The sequence below is a fragment of the Choristoneura fumiferana genome, chromosome 7 (genome assembly GCF_025370935.1).
Source record: "Choristoneura fumiferana chromosome 7, NRCan_CFum_1, whole genome shotgun sequence".
Classification (NCBI taxonomy): Eukaryota; Metazoa; Arthropoda; class Insecta; order Lepidoptera; family Tortricidae; genus Choristoneura; species Choristoneura fumiferana.
In genome coordinates this window covers 18,264,619-18,288,064 of record NC_133478.1, presented here as the reverse complement: position 1 = coordinate 18,288,064, position 23,446 = coordinate 18,264,619, and the positions used below count along the sequence as shown (strand labels likewise).

Sequence of the window (23,446 nt, the reverse complement as noted above, 5' to 3'; positions counted from 1 at the left end):
GGCGGCGAGCGCCTTGGCGACCTCGGGCATGTTGACGATGACGGTCTTGATGCCGTTGCCCTTGACCTTGACCTTACGGGAGCGCATTAGGATGGATGCGGGGTGTTTATGGTGGGTACTCACAGGTGGCGGGGCGGCCGAGCGCCTTGGCGACCTCGGGCATGTTGACGATGACGGTCTTGATGCCGTTGCCCTTGACCTTGACCTTACGGGAGCGCATTAGGATGGATGCGGGGTGTTTATGGTGGGTACTCACAGGTGGCGGGGCGGCCGAGCGCCTTGGCGACCTCGGGCATGTTGACGATGACGGTCTTGATGCCGTTGCCCTTGACCTTGACCTTACGGGAGCGCATTAGGATGGATGCGGGGTGTTTATGGTGGGTACTCACAGGTGGCGGGGCGGCCGAGCGCCTTGGCGACCTCGGGCATGTTGACGATGACGGTCTTGATGCCGTTGCCCTTGACCTTGACCTTACGGGAGCGCATTAGGATGGATGCGGGGTGTTTATGGTGGGTACTCACAGGTGGCGGGGCGGCCGAGCGCCTTGGCGACCTCGGGCATGTTGACGATGACGGTCTTGATGCCGTTGCCCTTGACCTTGACCTTACGGGAGCGCATTAGGATGGATGCGGGGTGTTTATGGTGGGTACTCACAGGTGGCGGGGCGGCCGAGCGCCTTGGCGACCTCGGGCATGTTGACGATGACGGTCTTGATGCCGTTGCCCTTGACCTTGACCTTACGGGAGCGCATTAGGATGGATGCGGGGTGTTTATGGTGGGTACTCACAGGTGGCGGGGCGGCCGAGCGCCTTGGCGACCTCGGGCATGTTGACGATGACGGTCTTGATGCCGTTGCCCTTGACCTTGACCTTACGGGAGCGCATTAGGATGGATGCGGGGTGTTTATGGTGGGTACTCACAGGTGGCGGGGCGGCCGAGCGCCTTGGCGACCTCGGGCATGTTGACGATGACGGTCTTGATGCCGTTGCCCTTGACCTTGACCTTACGGGAGCGCATTAGGATGGATGCGGGGTGTTTATGGTGGGTACTCACAGGTGGCGGGGCGGCCGAGCGCCTTGGCGACCTCGGGCATGTTGACGATGACGGTCTTGATGCCGTTGCCCTTGACCTTGACCTTACGGGAGCGCATTAGGATGGATGCGGGGTGTTTATGGTGGGTACTCACAGGTGGCGGGGCGGCCGAGCGCCTTGGCGACCTCGGGCATGTTGACGATGACGGTCTTGATGCCGTTGCCCTTTCCCTCGACCTTGGCGCAGATGCGCGGCATCTTGTAGCGGTAGAACGCGTCCGCCACGTTGCGGTTCACGTTCAGAGTCCCCATCGTGGCCGGTACTACTTATACTATACAACTAACTAATTATTCCAGACTTGCTACGCTAGATCTGAAACAGAAGGGCATAATCGATTGTTACACGGGAGACTGTACGTCTCCAAATTGAAAATCATTTCTCCGGAGGTTGCTAGCTTTGGTTGGCTTTGTTGGTTTTTGTCAGACAATATAGCTCCAGAAATTGGTATCGCAAAGAGTTTGTGGCCAGATAAAGGAAAAAAAAAAGTCTCGCAACAGAACTTCAATCCGGCTGTTTAAAATTTTAGGGCGATTGAAAATCTTTAAAAGTTTGCGGTGTTAGATATCAGCAGTAAGTTTGATTCTGCCGCAGTTTAAAATTGGACTTGCTGCTGATATCGATCGCACGGCAGTGTTACTGTCCGTAAATCATGTTTAGTCACAGGAGCTGCTGTTGGTATTTCGCAACTAGCAGCAATATGAGTAATATCAATTTTGAATGATTCATGGTTCATTGTGGCGTTGGGAGGCTGATGGTGAGGGTATACTGACCCGTGTTATGAGGATAGCGGGGCAGTATCAGTAGCGGCGGCGGCGGGCGGCGGGCTGCGGGCTGCGGGGCCGCATGCGGGCGCGCGGGGTCCGCGGCGCGCGGCAGTCACGTCTGCCTCAGCGGCAGCAGCTTCCGGTGCCTGTTACTGGAAAATTTTGATGTTCTGAAACAGAACACGCACCAGGGGTGCTTCGTACGGCAACGGGACGCCCGACGCGACGGCGCGGGCGGGGAGGGACGAGATCCCGAACGTGATAGACTGGGACTGTGCAGTCGTGACTTATCATATTAAGGGCCTACGCTACATGACGCGGTTTGCACGGAGCGGGACGCCTATTGAAAAATAGTATGAGCAGCGCTAACCGCGCCCGCTCCGTGCACCCGCGCCAGCTAGCATAGGCCCTAAGGGCGAAAATGGTTTCGGACTCTTAACCGTCAGCCAATGTTGGGCAAATTTTACAATTTTATCAGGCAATCCTAAATAGCTAGGTTTGTGCGTTTAATTTATTTTTAATGAATTCAATAAACTTAATTTTGTTCATGTTTCATGCGATTTTTTACGGTTACCTGTTTGGTGCTGCTAAGCAATTATTATTCCAGAAAATAAAACGCACAAACCTAGATTTTATTTAATTGACACAATATTAGAAATGAGTCAAAACCGGTTCACGTTTAGGAACAATACCGCCTCTGGACTTTGTAGCGTACGAGCCGAAAATAGTAAATGAAACCAGAAAATTTCGGATTGTGGTCGGGAATCATATTTAAACCAGTTTGAGTCGCAAAAGTGAACAAAAATGCCACTTTTGGAGAATATATATCCCTTTATGTCAGTTTGTTGGGTTATCTATCCACAACTTCCGTAAATAAATCCATTTTTGAAATTAAAGCCAGCGCTACGACGCAGAAGTCCTTCCTATTTATAGGTAGGTATAGAGAATTTCCTCTGCTTTCATTCAATTATCTTCGGCTGTACCTACCTCTACGGTAAATTGGAATGGCTTCGCGCGCCGAGAGCGCTCGGGAGCTCTCTAAAAATACTATCTGACTGGAAAAAAGCATTGTCCAACATTTTTATGAGCATTTCCTACGAGCCTGGCTGTCAAAGCAATTTTCTATTGTTGAAGAGTGGACGCTGTTCTATCTATAGCACGGAGGGTTATACAAAGCCCGAAACTATGTTTACTCCTAGTTCTGGCCAAAAATTAAACTTAGTAAGAAATTGGGTTGCCCTGTATTAATTAAAACTGACCCGACGTGATCGGATCGGACAACTCGATAACTTGGAAACTTGTAATTCTGCGCAACTTCGGCATACTTTGGCAAACAAAATGTTAAACTAATGGAATGACGGCTTTCAATATGAATATTGGGAACTAACGTAACTGCAGCAGCTGATACTAAAATTGAGTTCATCCCGAGATTCGGTAATTTAATCTCCTCTAGTCACGACAAAAATCATCTACTACTTCATTTCTCTTTCTCAATTGCTACCTGTAACATCCGACTCAGCAGCAGAAGTCTTATGACACTGGCTTTGACCAAAACGCCTACTAGACATCGTACGTAATGCGTACAACGGCTCTTACATACAAACACGATAATATATCTCATCTTGCTACGAAGCGCCATCGTTTCACGATACGACGTCTTGTCGTGGAAGCAATCCTTCGTAGATTCCCACGACACGGCATCGTATCGTAAATCGATGCGGCGTAAGATGTGTAAAAGCCGTCCATAGTTGTATCATCTAAAATGATAACATTAGGTATATCTTATTCGTATCCTACGCTCAAATGTAACCCACTTGAAAAGAACTTCGGTTTTCGTAGTAGCCCCCCTGATTTGCCACGTGGGTGCGGGTACCTGCGAGCAGTATTGCTAAGTGTTTGTAGCGTCATGCACGCTCGACGGCAGCCGGCCGCTCCCGTTGCCGCGACGCACCGACCGCTCTCCTCGCTCTGTACTGATGTCTCTGCGACAAGAAAAAAATACTAAGTAAGAAGAGTTTGACAATACAAGGTTTTACAAAAATTAAGCCCGTGGTGGCCTAGTGGTTTGACTTATGGCCTCTCAAGCAGAAAATCGTGGGTTCAAACCAGGGATGTTACGGAGCTCCGATTCCGTTAAGTCGGAACTTCAGTTTGATATTAAACATCCGTTTCGGTTCCGGTTCAGTTATTTTTGAAACGGAAGTTATATCGGATATCAATGCTTAGCGCGGCGACGACATGATGAGCGGCGTACATCAAAAACATACAGAGGGTTACGTAACGTTTCTGACACTCGCGATCTCAATCAAATGACAGTTTTTGTATGCGAAAACTATCATTTGATAGTAATCGCGAGTGTCAGAAACGTTACGCAATAAACCCTCAGGTTTAGTAGACCAACCCTTAACATCTCGTTCACCTATCACTCAGGCTCCGATTCTGGTTCTGGTTCCGTTTTCGGTTCCGATTCCGTTTCTGGTACCGATAAAATAAATTGAAAACATCTGGTCCCGCTTTCGGTTCCGATAAAACCACATCCGTTACATCCCTGGTTGATATCCCGGCTCGCACCGCTGAGTTTTTCGATATTCATGTGCGAAATTATATTTTACGAGTTTTATGGTGAAGGAAAACATCGTGAGGAAACCTGGACAAACCTGCGAACCGATTCACTGCTGTCAATGAAACAAGAAGAACTGCATGTGCATCCGTTTCGTACAGAGTACAGACATACATTTGGGAGTAGGTGACACCAGGCAACAAAAGATTCAAGTATGAAAAATAAAGTGTTTCGAGAACGCGATGAGAAATTTCGTCTTATACGGCAACTGCTCGGGTTGGAACATGCATCGGAGACGAGGAACTGGGTTCGATTCTCAGCCCGAGCTTTATTTTTGTAGTTATTTCAATGTGCTCTAGTTTTTATATAGTTTAGAAATAAAAAAATGTAACGAGAATTGTAAAAATGAAACCAAATGTAGATGACTAAAAACGCCGTGTAGAAAAGCTGTCGAGCAACGAAAAGGGCGAAGACAGTCTTATTATTGTGTTAAGGTCTATAATGTACCTTATATTAGTACTATAATATGAATTAAGTATACTTTTAATCTGTAATGAGAAGGATAAATTTTAAGATACAGTGATAATGATAATACAAATAGTTCAAAAAAAGTGTTCTAAATCTCGTGTTTAAAAATTATAGAAACTGACAAGAGAGTATTAATCACATTTGTAAAACAAAAGAACAAAGCTTCGTTATCACGAACAAGAAAACAGTTACAATATTATACGAAACAATCTCAAATGGTTGCCTTGTTCAGCCCGAATTGTATCTCGTGATAATATATGGAGCAGTTAAGATATAAGGCGCACAAAATGCATGATAATATTTTATTTTTGCTGACTTGAGAGCCCCAAGTAGACGGATAAATTATCCTTTCTGTTTTGCTTTGTCCCGGGATTATCTTTGACTTCGGCTGTTTGCTTGATCAGATGCAAATAGTCATCGGGTCAGTGCTTTCCTTTGATTGTGTTATCAGGGAGCTGTTACCCATTGTTTGCGTCCAACTAAAATTATCATAGTTCAGTGGCGACAGGACCGATCGTTTAATCTTTTAGTGACGCAGGTTCGAATGTGAAATCCGAACAAAGCCGATGTACGTGCAGAGTAAATGTTGACAGACCTGATTGTTAACGAGGCTTCCATGAAGTCTGATAAAAAATCCGCGTGTGACGTGAGCACGCGCCTATCCTCGCGTTGGGAAAGGAGTCAAGGTTCCGGATTGCTCATGTCAAAACGAAACATTCGTAGCAAGAAATAAACACAGCACTGCATTTAACGTTTTCTTTCGATATGCGTTTTTTACGCCATTCCAAAACCACTTTTCAAGAACATTACTATCGCGTTCTTGCAATTATTTGATAAGAACTCTATTAAAAACGTCACAGCGTTTTCATAGCAGAACTTAAAACGATTCAAGACTAAGCGGCCTAGGGCAAAATATTAAAGAATATGCTTTTGATACTGATGATCCTGTACCGTTCTATGCATATACATTATTTTACACAAGTTATCTATCTATCTAATACCTTAAACGAGCAATTCTTGTATATATGTATATATTTATACCAATATTTCGGGGATCTCGGAAACTGCTCCAACGATTTCGATGAAATTTGGTATGTTTTCGGGGATGACAACTCGATCTAGCTTGGTCTTCTCTGGAAAAAAGCTTATTATCGAATTTTCGCCCAGGTACTGTTTATGATGTAGCAATAATTTTCCCCTAATAATACACTCAATAATTTATGTCTAGGCTGCTAAAAATTTCCGTCCTGAATCTATGCTTGAACTTCAAAGTTGTCCTACAGATATTGGGACATCGTAAACTCCCAACTTGATCTTACAAATCATATCCAGTCCTTTACCTTGTACGTTCGTGGAGGAGGCTAGGTTTGTCACATACTGCGGCTATCGTAACGGCGAGTAGTGTACATAATACGAAGCCCTTGAAGGCCTTGAAGCCACCGCGGCATTGGCCACCGCACTCTTGAAGTTACGGCGCGCGCGAAGTAAACATCCGCGGGTTTTATAGTGGCACGCAAATTGCTGAATGCCCGCTTGGTGCAAGTCTATAATAGATTGTAATAATAATCAAACAATGGATGTATTTCTTATCAATGGTGATATTTCCCGCGGCAAACCAATTTCCTGTAGGAATACTCTTTGTTGACGTTACATTTAAAACCCAAACTCAGCGATTGAGATTTGAGATTTTATCCCAATACCGTGAGAATATCGGGGTAAGCCTATGTGATATTCTGATGTATGGGCTACACATTATTATTAAAACCCATTCAGTAATTTTTGCGTGAAAGAGCAACAACGTTTACATAAACTTAATATTAGTGGGAAGTGGGATTTTTAACAATTTGAAATACGAATTGTTCACAAAATGGAAAAAATACACGTGATGTAGATAACTGGTGAGAGTTCTTGAACTGAATTAATGCAAAGCAAACGGTAGCAATTCTAGCCCCTCACTTGAACAAACATAACATCACAATATGAAAATGTGTTAATCTATAACATCGTCAACAAAAAACACCACCTTTGTAGCATATATGAGCCCAGTCATTTTTATAAAAAACGATCGCTCACGGTTGGATTTCATATCATAAACTAAATAACCTAAACATCAAAAAGTTGGAAAACCCCGACAATGTCACTTCAAAGTTCAATATCTCAAAAACGGCTGAACCATCGCAAGAAAACCAGCTTTCAATTAAAAAAACCGCATTCAAATCGGTCGACCCGTTTAAGAGCTACAGTGCCACAGACAGACAGACAGACACAGACATACAGACGTACAGACAAAAACGGACGCACTTCGATTTTCGAATTTAGTAATAGCCCTCCAGGTTTACATTACAATACGGTATTTGACTGTTTTTTATATGTATTATAAATTAAACCTTTACAATGCCTGTTATCGAATAGAGAAACAAATTTTAAGCTACCTTTACAAATAACAAAGTTATAAAGGTTTGAAATCCAAGATTAAACAGAGAAATACATACTGGCATTCGAGAAAGAGACAGGTATATAGATTTTTCAAAAAATCGCTATAAATCCAATTTTTAACTGATTTATGTTTTCTCTTCGCTAAACACTTTTTGTGTACCTATATTTTCATAATAATATATAAGACATGCCAAATTCAGGAGTAGTCAAATACCGTATTGTAGTGTTTCGTGATTAACATACGCTTTTCAAAATTGCTCTCTATGAAAGTAGTAGTCGCACCTGTCAGTCAGCGTGGGTGAAATATGGCTCAGCTGGCCAATCAAAAACCATCTTAACGCGTTCGTCATCAAGACTTAGTTAGTAGCGAGTAGAGCAAACCCTAATCGTGCTGTGTCATCTCTCAACACCATCCTGTTCCCGACTCTTCGAGAGGCAAAAGTCGAGAACGTAGCAGAGTAGAGACCGAGCCAGAGCCAGTGTCAAGGCACGGCTGCGGTCCAATTATTGTGAGACCGCACTGCGCCACTCCACGGATGAAACAAAGTGGAACGCGGCTGAATGGATGCTTTCAACTCACGGCAGCCTCACGAAGAGTCCAATTGTGGAAAATTTCAATGGTCACTTTTACAAATGCCAAGTAGATGGGAGCGGTGTGCAATCGATGAATGTGAACTGGTGAAATTACGTAGACTCGATAGAATAGGATCATTATTCGTTTCGTCACTACTTTTTGCCGCCACCTATTTAAGTCAGTATTACTGTAGTAACTGAGTATTCCCAAATACCACCTTTGGCAGGACTCCTTCAAGGAAGCTAAGCTACTAGAAGTAATGTGTTTTATAATGAAACAAAAACCATTACTGTAACGGTGAAGTATCTCTAATTCTTGATTACGCCGACCGGCAGATATAGAAGCGGTAAAATAAGATAAAGCTAAACAGGCTCGCACACGATGCAATTAACTAGAAATAAACAATATATTGGCGGAATATGTTCGTGTCAAACCTACTAGTACCGCTACGTTCTTATTTTATTGAGATTTTTTACTAGTTTCATTCAATAAATGTAGAACTTGAAGTAGACTATAAGACTATTTCTTGTTTAGTAAGCCTGATGGTCATAATATATGCATACTAATATTGCAGCGCAAAATCAATCCAACTGCGTATTTAGAGTTGAAATACTCGTGGCACGTAACTATCCTTGTTCAACTAATCAATATTAGATTTAGTAAGATGGCCGCGGTCTCAAGCCAACAATGCAGTCCACGTAAAGCAGAACGAAAACAACGGGCAGGATGTTACGTGTGACACGACGGACGACAAAGTGTCGGTTGCGTTACGCGACAATATCCGTTGTTTATTTGCCGTTTACAGCGACCAACATTTCATTGACGGCTTCGTATGACTGCGGATTGAGTGACGGGCGGTGGCGGAGGGAACTGTAGTATTTTGAGACTTCGTAAAGGCTCATTGAACGGAAAGATAATGTACGTATGTAATTCTAATACAAAGATTTACTTTTTTGCTCCATTTCTAAACGTAAGTTATTAAGGCCCCGATTTACCACTTTATTACGTTGCTTTATTTTATTTGGCAGTAACTAAAAATCTATAAGATAGGAATTTAACAGATGGTGGTGTTGGGTAAATGTGTTAAATTTTTACATGAACGTTGGGCAGACTGACTACTACTACTACACGCATGATGTTTTCTACTTAAAATAATTCATCATATCATATACGCATATTTGCAATCCCGCCGCTGCTCATGAAAACTTAATCCTTACGGTTGTGCTGAACCGAGGCTAGAGGCACGGGCTCTTGCCTTTGCTTTCACCGTCTCTTTCTATCACCATCGTACACCGCTAGACAGAAAGAAATAATGAATGCGACAGCAAGCGTCTGCGCATTAGACAATTAAATACGGCCTCTGGTCACGATAGCGTTACAAGTTCTAAGCGTTTGTTTGCGCATACTCGCGCCACGATGTCGGGTGTCGGGTGGCTGTAACACTACACGCAACCCGCGCACTGTGTCAGTGCGCAACCAGCAGCCACTTCCGAGTACACAAACACTAGCCAACAGTGTGAGCTTGTTTACATTTTTGGGGGCCCACTCAGTTGAAATGATTAAGAGTGTATATCACCACTCATTGATAATTTTTATGTGACAGATAAATGTGATGCTGTCACTGTTTATACGGACAAAACAAACAAAAAGGGCATTACAAAGTGAGTAGTGAAACAGGGGGTAAGCATAAAGCATAACGTTATTAGTTTGAAGAGTTGCAGTAGGCCGTAAAAGGAGAATAGGAAGATCTTGTAGTTCTTCCGATTTCCTGTAACAGATATACAGAAGAACCTCAACTTTCTGCAATATTGACGTATCTAAATGCAAGCGTGTTACTGTGAGTGTTTTATAGGCAGTCTGTTCCGGGTGCTCGAACACAGTTATCTGTAACCAGTGTGCAGTTAAGCTCAACACACACTAAAATCTTGCCAAAACAAGTAGTTTTGTATGTGTAATGACACTTGTTTACACGAATAGATATAAAACAGCGCCAATTTCCTAGCACTCCAAACAGGCTTAACCGTTTAAAGTACCTGCCCGCTACTAATGAACGCGTCATTAAGCGTTAATGGATTCGTATTACAGTGTCATAATCAATAATCCATTTGCTAATCCCGGATAAGGTTCCCGCAGTAAACGATGCCGTCTGGCTTCTAGAATAGGGGATCGATTTTGTAACCAAGAAAACAGACGTTTTTTTTTACAAGCTTCTATTTAACTTTCAGTGTTTTATGTTGGTCGGATTAACTTGAAATTTGGTTTACGTGGTAAAAATAAAAATCGCCAAAAAAGCTTGTAAAAACCTATCTTTATAATCTAATTATCGAAGGTTTATTCCTTATTTACCTTTTCGACTGATTTCGCATTACGTACGGCGAAAGCCAACAACATGCTTCCACATTTCACAGGAGTTTGCAAAAGTGATTTTGATAAAGCCCTTAGTGTCAGGTTCTGATATCGCTCAAGCATCCGGCTTCGTGTCAAAACATCGATACAGCGTGTGCCAGCTTCCGGCCGCGGCACAATGGCCGCCATCAGATACCATTGTGCGACCATTCACTAATGACCCGGGTAATGTATGCTACATATTGCAACACACAAACTAAACGATGCCCAAATGACCGAGGAGGCGAGTTAGTCGTTCCTGAACCTTTGCTGAAGGTTGAGTGACACGAAATTATGTATTTACCTTCCAAGGTGACTTAAAATATGGCTGAAGATGGCTTTAACCGTTAAGTAGTCTGGCCTACTTGAGATTCTTCTCAAGCTAACGCCGCAGGTTGAGTGCCACTCCTCCTTCCAGCCACCTGAGACGCTACTTGTCAATTTTAATACAAGCACGTAAGACAAATCTCCCAACCGTGATACTAAAATATGTATAGGTTGTAAATAAAATACGTGGTTGCAAAACTTGCGAGGTATTCGAGTAGCGTAAGCGCGATCGATAAGTCTTGTCACTGGGGACATAAATCGGATGCTGCTCTGTACAAGTGTCACGCGTTCTCTTTTACATGAAATACCTAATAAGTATCGTGACAAGATACTTTTATTTTTTAATTACAATGCTACAAATTCATGAGCATGACAAAGCCCGAAATACTGCATTACTTATTCAGGGCTATATACGCGTGAGCAGCAATAAGCGTTCCGAAATCAATTAACAGAAAGTAGAAAACTTTTGCACGAACGCCGTTGTTTCCCTGATTGATTATGCTTTTAAAAACCTCAAACAGAACTTTTGTGATATAATAGAAATATCCCATTAAAACTTAAGCCATTTTAACTTAACTAAAACTATGAAACCTCACCACAGGCTCGTGCTATTAGTAGAGTACAATTCCTAAAGCGTCGTTAACGAAAAGAATAACTAATTAAGACGATAAACAATGCAGCCTACGTAGCGAAGAGTTGCCGACCAGACAGCCAAAATTATAATGTGCGGTCAAGACGTGTTTGCCTAGGTATGAGTCAAGGCCGGCAGTATTTGTACCGCGTAAATTATAAATGTTAGCTACTTTCCTGTTGCGCCGCATAGAATAGGAGAACACGTGACTAGATAAGCTCAAAAACAGAATCTAAACCTAATATCTTGCTACTCGGCAACTGCTTCAAGTGCAAGTTTTAGCCATCGGGAATCCTAGCGAAGTAACGTCTAATTCCATGGATTATTTAAAAAAAACCCCGATCGCTGCTACTGTGGCAAACGCAGTGCAAGTTGTCAAGTTAGTCATGGGCACTAAGAGTATCTTTAAAAAATTGTGGAAGAATTGAATTTATATGAAATTTATAATTTTTGTGAGAAATGATTGCGTTTTGATGTGTAGAGCAGTTAAAAATAATTAGGTACAACAAAAGGCTATAAACGAACAAGAAAATTTCGCTTCATGCTTTTTGTTATACTTTTGCAACAACTTTAACAAATACATAACTCTCTTCGCCGCAGTTGTTTAAAAACATACAAAAATAAGAGGGTATTGGTGCAAACTACTTAAATGACCTGAGGTCGTATTGCCTAACGTTTCTGACGCTCGCGATCGCAATCAAATGACAGATTTCGCAAACAAAAACTGTTGGCCTCTGTTGTATGTGTAGTGCGTAGAATTGCTAAGGGACTCAGGTCATTTTTCGATTATGGAACGTAGACTTTATAGGGACACGTTACTACATACAACAGGTCATTTATTCAAGGTTTTCACTTTTCAGCTATAGCTTAGAGTATAATGTTGTGAGAAATAATACGTGGCTAGCATAACATTCGTTTTGTTTGGCAACGGGTGTTTACTCTGGAGACGATTAACCAAACTTTGATAATGAAATAGTATACCTTTATAGTTCAAACCATGTCAGCATTTCTTATGGTAGTGGTGGTTTATGTACATAAGGAAGAGGGCGGGTTCTGCATGTCAAAACATTTGTGAAGCGCAGTAATTTAGTGTAGTTCATTTCAAGATGCTTTATCGAGTCGACGGATTTTAAATATTAAGTGACATTTACTGTCTAGGAAAACATCTTGGTGTCAAATAAATATAGCACAACCACGCCAGCAGACATTTAAATACGAACAATGTGGAATTTGCTGTTTTAACACGCTGCAAGGTAAACTTCAATGCGAGGAAATTTAAAAGCCAGCCCTTTCAACGCTCTAGCAAAGATCATTTATTGCAAGCACTACAAAAACAAAACTTTACCGGACTTATTTAAATACATTATCTAAATTATATCAACCATATCGCGTTAATGAGGATATTTAACTGTATTATATAGAATTTACTTTGCTTAATGATATCAATAACCAATATCATTGGACTTGCAAGGTCTTGTAAATTACTTAGAAGTAACGTAACCAACTGTAACAGCAAGCAGTGATCGGCATGAAGGATTATCTGCTCGTTTACGCAGGTTAAAATAACGTTAATACACAATAAGAAAAAAGCGCCATTGTAAAAGTATAAAATTTCCAGTTTACGTACAAAACTCGACAGCATTTGTGTTAGATTTCAGCGGTTACAATAAAACAGTCGAATAAAAATTTCAAAAGGTCGAAACACAAAGCCTTCGCTCAAGACCGAAACCTCAACCCCTTTATTCGGGAAGGAAAAAGTTCTCAAAGCAAACAATGGACACTTAAAATGATTCTCGATGCTGCTTGGAGCCTGGGACGCCTCAGGACGCCTAAGGCCTACGGAGGGGGCGCACATGCGCGGCGCCGACTATCGATTGTCGTGTCGTGCCGGCTCGGAGCCTCTAGACAAGTATTACTTTAAAAAAATTAACATCCCCACAAACGCTGATGCAGCAACACGTTTCTAACCTACTTTCAGGGATTATATAGGGAATACGAAATTAAAAACACAGCGTTTTGATGGATGAATGGCAAATTGAACAGCCAGAACTTTTGAGAAACCTGACACGAGGAGCAGAAATGGGTCAGTGAGCCGAGCCGTATAATTAAATGACTGCAGAGAAATGTAGGCTTATTTAACGCAAACATTTTAATTAAAACGTGACTGCAAGACCTACTGAAACAAAATAAAACGTAAATAAGCGAATATTTTTAAGAGCTACGCAGTAACAGTGAGTTAGGCTAGGCCGAGGCTTGCGCGGGAACTCATAATGAAAAGAGCTCATTTATTTGTGTGATTAACAAAACGGGTTCCGCAAAGTAATGGTGCCATAAAATGAATCGTATAATCTGGGATATACTTAAAATGGCTGAGCCGAAAATGCCAGTACAATAAGAAGCAAGACGAAACCCGGGAACAATAGGCATTCCCTTCCCATCGCAAACGGGTAAATAATGAAGCAAATTGCTGATACAAGTTTAGTATCGGAATTAAGAGCCGCCAATGTTCGGGTCAATTGTTCTCACAGCTAATAGACTTGGGAAGAATTACGGGTGATTTGCGAAGATAAATAAAAACAATTTGATATAGATTTGTCACTGAAAGACAAGCAAGTTTTAGCTGAAAATATAATTTTCAATGCAAGCCATTTCAACGATCGTTTTCAGTATCGTGTTTTCTTTCATGGTACCACCATACCAAATTTCAAAGCAATATGACCCCTGGAAATAGTTCAAAAATAACACGGACTGTTAGAAGCAAACAACTATCCAAAGTAAAGTCAGAGGAAAACGGTACCAGTTTGAAGTATAGTGCTAGCGGTTCGCCAAAAATGCAGGCCATAAGAATCAATTTGACCCGTAGCACGAAAACTTCTGAAACCTATCGTGTGATCAATCGTTCCAATTTTCATGCTTTTAACACCATGTACAGCATTTAGCTGAATTTCGGGGCGTACCGCTAGCACTAGTAGGTGCCTCAGCACGAACCAGGAGGAGTTATAGAAGCCCATCAGGTAGACGACTATAGGTCCAGGTCCACTCCTGCTGGCTAGTGCTGAGGCAATGACATCAAACTAGTACCTAGATTAAGGTTAAACAAAAAACGAGCTGCATACGTAACAAAAACGACAAAACTTCGTACTATGATCAGACAGATCCATATTTATCCTTAAAATGCAAAGCAATCTCGTAGCATTCGCTATGGATGTTATCACGAGAGGTCGATAGGCGTGTCTGCTCTGCTGCATACTGCGCGTCGCGTGCACGACCTTTACACTGTTTAATCCGGTGCTACACGTTGCGTGAAATTGAAATTGCGAGAGTTATATCCAATTTGAAGCGGAATGAGATGGTAACGCTCGTTATTACTAAAACTTGGAGCATACTGCATACATTTTGCAACATGTAAAAGATTGAGTCAAATTATGCAGTTTACGAAACACAGAACAAGCCTTTTCAATAATACCCAGAAAAAGAAATCAAAGAATAGCTTTAATGACTGACTAACTTGTACTTGTATATTACTGTAAAAGATAAAACCAGGTATTGTACTGAAAGTCAGGAAATACCAAGATAACTGCAATTCGTGATCAGGATTTAAAGTGTTGTATCTGGACAGAAAAATAAACTAGTATGTAAAAAACCGGCCAAGAGCGTGTCGGACACGCCCACTGCCCAGGATAGGGTTCCGTAGCCATTACGAAAAAAAAACAAATAATATTTTTCTAAGGATTTCGTATTGTGTACGGAATCTTCCAAGTTTAGGTGTATTTTATACCTTAGGCTGCTATTTACTCTTAAACTACTAATAATTCTCATGCAATCTTAGCCGCTATAATCTGTTCTGAATTTGATTACCAATTAATATTTTATATTACCTAGATTTAGATTTTAGGGGGGGGGGGGTTTAGGTATGGGGACGACCCTCGATTTTAATAAAAATTTGCACTAAAGGAATATTTCGCAAACAGATCACTGAATAGAAAAATCATCTTAGTAACCACCCAAATGGTTTTAAAAGACCTATCCAACGATAGCCCACACTAAATGCCAAATTACAGCTTTCTAGACAGACAGGCGGACAGACATGGCGAAACTATATGGGTTCCTACTTGACTACGGAACCCTAAAAATGGATGCAAAAGTTGACGAGTAAACAGTGATTACATAATTGACATTCACGTGCTTAATGTTTTAGTTTTTAGTGAGCGGAGCCAGACACTCGAATAGCAATCGTGTCAATTGCGACCGAACAAGAATTACATTACATTCGAGATTGTAAAATTACTTATCTTTTATAGTGACAAAGCCTTCGATCACGTAATTATCTTGAATGAACCATAGCGTTTGTTTATTTTAAAACTGTAGTTTCAATTTCATTTCTGTGTTCTGTTCTGCCATCTTTTTATGACCTGCCCATATTAATTGCATATGATAAATAAGTTGCAATCATGCGAAGACATGTAATAGTAGAGGAGACGTGGAAGATCGACCTTCACCCATCTGTGATAACCGGATGAGACATTGTTTATTAAATATTATTTATTTACAAACACGCCTATGATAGCTTGCATATCGAAAAGTGTTCATGGCTATTTTTAATAAAATTAATTTTAGTCCATTTACGTATTTGGATTACCTCTTTTGATAACCAACTGAGAGTTTTTAACAGAGAATACGCCTTGGTGGGCTTACCTACTTATTTTTGTTCATGGCTACCTGGCAAGCGGGTATGAATAGGTGAGTCAATATCGGTAACTAACTACACCGAAAAGTGAAAAGTGTTCATGGCTATTTTAAATTAAATTAATTTTAGTCCATTTATTTGGATTACCTTCACTCTTTTCATAACCGGATTTGTTTTATACCAACTGATAGTTTTTAATGCAGAGAATATGCCTTGGTAGGCTTGCCTAATTATTTTTGTACATGGCTACCTGGCAAGCGGGTATGAACAGGCGAGTCAAGATCGGTGTAGTTACCGATATTGACTCGCCTATGAAAAGAGTGAAGGTAATCCAAATAAATGGACTAAAATTAATTTAATTTAAAATAGCCATGAACACTTTTCGATAGGCAAGCTATCATAGGCGTGTATGTAAAAAATATGTCTCATCCGGTTATCAGATAGGTAAAGGTCGATCTTCAGCTGCTCTTAGACCATAAAAACGATTAAATAAGTTGGATTCCTGCTAAAAAGGGAATTGAAATACATATTGGATTACCACTGACGAGACAAGGTGAAAAAAATCTGAATCTAAATCCACATCAGAAGTGATCACGATTAATTAAAATTCAAATAATTTATTCAGTAAATAGGCCGCAATGGGCACTTTTACACGTCATTTTTTAAACTACCAGCGCTTTCGGAATGCATGAACAACTGACATAATAAACCAAGTTAGAGTTCCCCCTAACGCCCAACGCGCAAGTTAACCAAATGTTGCGAGTCTGCCAAATCGCGGTTATGTCACGCGGGTCAACGAACTACCTTTCTCGTCTAGCATCAAGTTAGCACACAGGCCTCATTACGTCTCCGCATGCTTCACGGAGGTGCTCGAAACATGATCGATTCAGCCGATTTTGCGTCATAACCTGTACGAATTTAGAGAAACTTTGGAGAGCTAGACAGATTAAATGGGTAGAGGTTATTATAACCATGCGTACTAACACTACCCAGCAAAGTAAACATTTAGGGCCTGTTTCACCACTTGTCGACTAACTTTAAGAGACGGATATCAGTGATGTCGTCTCTGTTTGTTTTGTCCGAATAAACAAAGACTGTATTACTTTTATCTGACACTTAAAGTTAGTCTACAGGTGGAGAAACATGCCCTTAGAATTGCGTTAAATCTACAATACGGTATTTGACAACTCCTGATTTTGCCATATCTTAATATTATTATGAAAATATAGATAGACAGATAGTGTTTAGCGAAGAGAAAATTTAAATCGATTGAAAATTGGATTTATGGTGATTTTTTTGAAAAATCTATATACCTGCCTCTTTCTCAAACGCTTTTCTGGCGTGTGACGTCACATGCCAATATGTCTTTCTCTGTCTAATCTTGAATTTCAAACCTTTATAACTTTGTTATTTGTAAAGGTAGCTTAAAAATTGTTTTTCTATTCGATAACAGGCATTGTGTAGTTTTAATTTATAAAACATATACAAAATAGTCAAATACCGTATTCTGAAAGCCTGGGGCTACTCTGCCAAGCTGTATTTTTGTGAAAAAATTTCAACGTAAACCCGTTTAATTTGATAGATTTTCCATTTAGCAGTTTTTATAGTTTCTTCAAGGTTCACATTGTTTAATTAATAATTAATCAAGCGTCGACGATAACGTCGCAACGAGACGTTGATTGAATCTTCTAACAAATCGATTTGGATGCCATTTCGAAATGTTACATAGTTTTTTTAAGGCTGATTATTTCGTTATGGGTTCAGATTAAGAATTAAAGAAAATTTTATCAGTTTCTGTACATGTGCGATTAAAAAATTGCTAAATATGATCGGATGTGATCATACAATACAATACAAAGAAACTAAACACCAGAAACAATACACCATCATAGTTTAATTTCCTCTGAGCTTAGAAAACTTTTTTGGTTAAGATCAATCGGTACAGTCACCATCAGATATTTCTGAGCGGCCAAGGTTTTCAAAAATATCGACAAATACATAAAGTTACAAAAGTTTATCTTTGAATATTTTTGATTACCATCGCCGCTCCGAAATATCTGTGTGTTGGCGACTGTACCTACCAGAACGGGATGAGGACTAACATGTCGTCAATAAAATAATGCTATATCTTTCCTTCTTTATATATGTACTGCGTTGCGGCATTTACGTCAAAGCCATTTGAGGCGAGGTGAATAATGGAATCATGCCGCCGGGATCGCCCTGAGTGACAGGGCCAACTCGCAGCGTACATTTGCGATAAAAATGGGAAAATATTGAATTACTCTTCCGATATGTTACCGACATAACACAATATCCTTCCAATCATCAATCATCCCAGCCTATATACGTCCCACTGCAGGGCACAGGCCTCCCCTCAGAATGAGAGGGCTTGGGCAGTAGTTCCCACGCGGGCCCAGTGAGGATTGGGAACTTCACACACACCATTGAATTGCTTCGCAGGTTGTGCAGGTTTCCTCACGATGTTCTCCTTCATCGTAAAGCTCGTGGTAAATTTCAAATGTAATTCCGCACATGAATTTCCAAAAACTCAGAAGTGCGAGCCGGGGTTTGAACCCACGAACCTCTGCTTGAGAGGCCATAGGTCAAACCACTCGGCCACCACGGCTTCAATATCTTGACATTACTGTACCACTGACTGCTGACGTGAATGGGTCCATAATCTGCGAATGCGGTAAATTTATATTGCTGCTGAAAGTAAAATAAATTTTACGCAAAGTAACGCCTAATTCAATACAATAGAATTGTTTCGGACAAGAACCACGAAATTCTAGGGAACAATTAAACCTCCGGCCACATCAGCAACGCTTCATGATGTAAGCATAGCATAGCTTTAGTGCAAAAACTAATGCTTTGCTCTAAGGGTAGTTTAATATCCATTCATAACTATTAGTAGGAACTAATAGTTATGAATTGATATTAAACTCAGCCAGGAGGCTGAGCACAAGAATTCTCTCACAATAAGGCCTCTGGAAGTTTAGACCGCAGGACTCCAAAAAACTTTTCTATCAACATTCCAGCATCGGAAAACAAAATTTAGTTAAATACATTAAAATGACGCTATCGTTCAGATAATGCTTTATAAAAACCGCTTTCAAGTTCTCTCATTACGTATACAAACGCCAAAGACTGGAAACTGGAAATAAACCACTAGACTGAATCATCCCACGTCCTATTAAGACAAGTCTTCCATCCGCCGTTTAACAACGCGATATTTGCAGGCTCTGCGATGCGGATGCGTATCGATCTAGTGCGGGGCTGCACCAACACCAAGGCACGGACCGTGCCAAGACACGTGTGAAGCGACACGGCACAATACAGACGCATGGGGCTGCAGACACAGCGATAGTGCGAATTGCCACTCTTGAACAAGCTGTTTTAAAGTGACCACTACGCGACAATCTTTAGACAATTAAGATTGGTTTTTTGGAATCTTTTTGTATTTTTTCTTTCAATTCCAAATTTTTTGTTACTTTTACGGTCATCCCGTAAAACCTATATCGAAAATACAAACTGAAATATAGATGCACGGAAAAACCAGAAAAATAAGCAAATAAGTAAAGCTTAAGTGGCTAAATAAGAAACAACACAAGCTGAGATATGAGGTGCATAGGAGAAATTCGTGTCTGTATCGTTGTCCAGCGGTGGTGTAGCGGTATAGCATACGGCACGGAATGCCGAGGACCTGGGTTCGATTCCCAGCGCTGGTCTTATTTTTCTGGTTTTTCTGTGCATCTATATTACAGTTTGTATTTTCGATATAATCTTTAGACATCTGTTACACGCTTAGAATGAGTCAGTTCAGTTCACCATTTTGGTTTTCTGTCATTCAAAATGGATTGCAGACTATTATTGAATACATTTACTTAATTTTTATCAGCCCGGAGCATCAGTCTGTTAGTCCGTGAAGGTTACACAATAATTATCGCGTCACTCTTACCAGAATGATGGACTAGACTAACGCCAGACAGAACTAGACCACAAAACAGATAAGTACAGAAATCAATCTACATACAAAGTGCGCTCGAGCAACGCTGATAGACACTGCTCACGGAAACGAAATCTCGGACCGGTTGGGACCAGTGCGAGCGCGAGTGCCATACGCTTGAGACCAGGGATGTAACGGATGTGGTTTTATCGGAACCGAAAGCGGAACCAGATGTTTTCAATTTAGTTTATCGGAACCAGAAACGGAATCGGAACCGGAACCGGAACCAGAATCGGAGCCTGAGGGTTTATTGCGTAACGTTTCTGACACTCGCGATTACAATCAAATGATAGTTTTCGCATACAAAAACTGTCATTTGATTGTGATCGCGAGTGTCAGAAACGTTACATAACCCTCTGTATGTTTTTGATGTACGCCGCTCATCATGTCGTCGCCGCGCTAAGCATTGACATCCGATATAACCTTCCGTTTCAAAAGTAACGGAACCGGAACCGAAACGGATGTTTAATATCAAACGGAAGTACCGACTTAACGGAAACGGAATCGGAGCTTTGTAACATCCCTGCTTGAGACACGCGTCTGTGAACTTTTTTGTGCAATAATGGAGAATGCGAATAATAGGTACATAATAATCGTGCATTTCGCCAATGTCGAAATCGTCGCAAGATATTTTCTGTGCGTCCATACATCGCCATGCAAATACGCTCGTCGCGGGCCCGCGCACGACCCGCGCCCGTCCTGTGTGTGATGGGCTTAAGGATGGGGAAATAAGTCTGATGTAGGCCGCCTATGCGAAACTAGACTGCCTTTAAAATGAAAATCACAGCAGAACAAAGAGCTAGGATATTTAACCAAAGTATCCTATCAGTTCTCACATGGAGCAGAAACTTGGTTCTTTACTAAAGAGTGTATACACAAAATACAGGTGGCTTAGGGAGCAAAGTGGTGTCGCAGATGCTGTTCATCAAATAGCTACCCTGAAGTGGCAATGGGCGGACCACGTCGCTCGAAAGCACGACTCGTGGTGCGGGAGACCTTGGAATGGAGACCCTGGGGCGCAACACGCCCGAAAGGACGTCCGCAGATGAGGTGGAAGGATGACATTCAAGAGAATAGCCAGGTCAAACTGGATACAAGTAGCACAGAACAGGGAGAAGTGGAGAAAGCTGAAGGAGGCCTACACCAACATGGTAGAAAATGGCTAAGAAGAAAAGGAGAAGACTGAAGAACATTTAGATTTTTATCAGTCCATCTGTCTAAAAGGGTTAAACGTTAATTCTGTCGTCATGAGCGTGTAACGGATGTCTTAGTATGACCATTCCATTACAGAATCTGGTTTAGACTTGTTTTCCCAGCAACTAATAGTGGCTTCGCGACCCTCGTGACCCGCGTCAGCTTTCGCGACGTTGAAAAACACTGATTTATACTATCTGATGCAGAATGTCATAAGCTACACAATGGTATTATTAAATAACTCAAGTTTTTTTTATGAAACACTGTCTTTAGACTTTAAAGTATGGTGGTATAATTTTTTAAATTTCCACATGAGTAGTAGTAGTACCAGTTTTATTTTTCTAAAATACAGACAAGATAAACTAAATTTAATGTTACCTAAATTCTTTTCTTAGTCTGAAGCTCAATGATGGGAGACGCTTATATAATTAGCACAATACAGTCTGTCCAATTGCAAGAAACAAATAAATAAATAGCACAGGACACTTGACACCATTGATCTAGTTCCAAAGTAAGCAAAGCTTCTATTAGTGATACTAGGCAATGGATTTCTTACAAATACCTATCTGCCCTAACCGGGAATCGAACATGGGACGGTCAGACCCCAAGCTTCATAGTCAGGTTCTCTAACCACTGCAGCACTGGCCTATCTGGTCATCAAATAAATTGTAGCTGAAAAGTGCATGTGTTCTTAACACATTGGTGGACGCTACTTTCAATTAAATGTTGTTAAGCCTTATATTTGGATGCCTATAGGCATACTGTCAGGACATGTTAAGTTAGTTTAATTGAGTAAACACTGCCCGTCACTGTCTCTTTCCTGTCCTGCTGAAAATTTAATAACTGACCTTGCACACAAAAATGTTTTTTTCTACTCAGTTTGTTCACACATGTAATCCAATAAGAATCATTTAGCTCACATGTAATTTATTCAAACCTTAAAATAATGAGCTTCATGTGATATACTCATGAATTGTTTGTGACGCAATGCATCACATGTGAATCTGATACATGTGCGTTAAATTATACCTGTTAAACCTTTTTAAAAAATCATAAAATTAGAAACTTATTTACTAGATGGCTTAATTAAAAAAATCAATTATTCCAATCCAATATCTGATTGAATTTGCTTTTCAACATTAGGCTAACAAAACAACTCCCAGACTTGAATACCTACTGTATAGGTAGTAGACCATAGTTCATGACACCAAGACATGAATAAAAAAAATGAGTATGAGCATAAGGAAAAAATATGAGTTAAAGCTATTTCACAATATTTAATCACATGTATAACCTAAATGATTTAATACTGTTGTACAAATAACTATATCTTCTGTCAATCTGTAACTGTATCATGAGTAAACTAAGTGCATACTAATAAGCTGTTCCAATTCGTTTTTTTAAGTTCTGTGATAATGCTTGTTATAAACAAGCTCTACTACAAATGAAAAAAATGCATTATCATTACTACAACTACTACACATGCATTACCTACTGATAAAAATTGGCAACATGACCAAAGCTTTTTTTCGATAGAACGAATGATTTAAAAACTCACCTATAAATCTTGCTAAAGTCATATAAAACGATAACGCCCCACTGGACGAGAGCTGACAGACTGGATGAATCTTTGTGATCCTGGCTTCACTGAAGCGGGCACCAGAAACACTTCTCCTCGAGTCGCCGGCTGCGTAAACCTGGCACAATCCACAAAACACTGCTATAGCATCCGCGATCGACACTCCATGTCTAATTCCATCATTATAACGCTATAATATCTTTCTAACCAATTTCTCCTCCCGCAATGAACGCACCAGCTGGCAAAAACGTGGTCTACGGATCTAGAATACCTACATAAATAATCTACCATACCATAGCAACATGGTGTGCAAATTCGATTTTACGTACCTTCCACTATCTATGACGAAGCACCTCGCGAATCCTTTCCGAAAAGAGAACGTTCGCAATTAAAACGCGGTTTACGATTGACTATGTACGAACATAAAGTAAAATTAATTTCAACAAACGCTACACGTTACCGTGGCTAAAAATGACGACAGAAAATAAATGAAAATGTACACTTTCTTATGTTTCTAGAACTGAATCACACCGGAAACAGGCATTTTTTTAAACTTGCAACAGAGAAAATTACTTCTCGTTTGAGTGCATTTAGGCTAAGAATATATAGCATTTCTAATTCTTTGACCGCAGAGTATGAACGAAAAATTTTATTTGTTATTTTATTGCTAGAAAATAATGAG

At 40.7% G+C, this 23,446-nt stretch overlaps 1 protein-coding gene across 4 annotated transcripts; it reads right to left on the bottom strand.

Moving 5' to 3' along the window:
• Positions 1–11: 11 nt before the first annotated feature.
• Positions 12–23,416, bottom strand: LOC141429806 (eukaryotic translation initiation factor 5-like). Of its 4 annotated transcripts, XM_074090353.1 has the most exons (5): positions 23,094–23,416; positions 22,744–22,882; positions 3,731–3,839; positions 1,864–2,027; positions 12–1,405 (listed from the first exon to the last, which is right to left on the bottom strand). In XM_074090353.1, the coding sequence occupies exon 5, from the start codon at positions 1,342–1,344 to the stop codon at positions 1,171–1,173; it is 174 nt and encodes a 57-aa protein (XP_073946454.1). In that variant the 5' UTR covers positions 1,345–1,405; positions 1,864–2,027; positions 3,731–3,839; positions 22,744–22,882; positions 23,094–23,416; the 3' UTR covers positions 12–1,170. The 4 variants fall into 4 exon arrangements, with proteins under 4 accessions (XP_073946454.1, XP_073946456.1, XP_073946453.1 ...); XM_074090355.1 differs by lacking the exon at positions 12–1,405 and having other exon boundaries at positions 1,866–2,003; positions 23,094–23,413; XM_074090352.1 differs by lacking the exon at positions 12–1,405 and having other exon boundaries at positions 1,866–2,027; positions 23,094–23,411.
• Positions 23,417–23,446: the final 30 nt, after the last annotated feature.

What these genes read in the sequence shown, in the direction of transcription:
- LOC141429806 (XM_074090352.1), bottom strand. Translation starts at nt 22,765, where the DNA reads ATGACTTTAGCAAGATTTATAG. An exon ending in GACTTTAGCAAGATTTATAG is followed by an intron (nt 3,840 to 22,743) that starts GTGAGTTTTTAA and finishes TTCTTGTCGCAG; the next exon opens with AGACATCAGTACAGAGCGAG. An exon ending in CTTAGCAATACTGCTCGCAG is followed by an intron (nt 2,028 to 3,730) that starts GTACCCGCACCC and finishes GTTCTGTTTCAG; the next exon opens with AACATCAAAATTTTCCAGTA.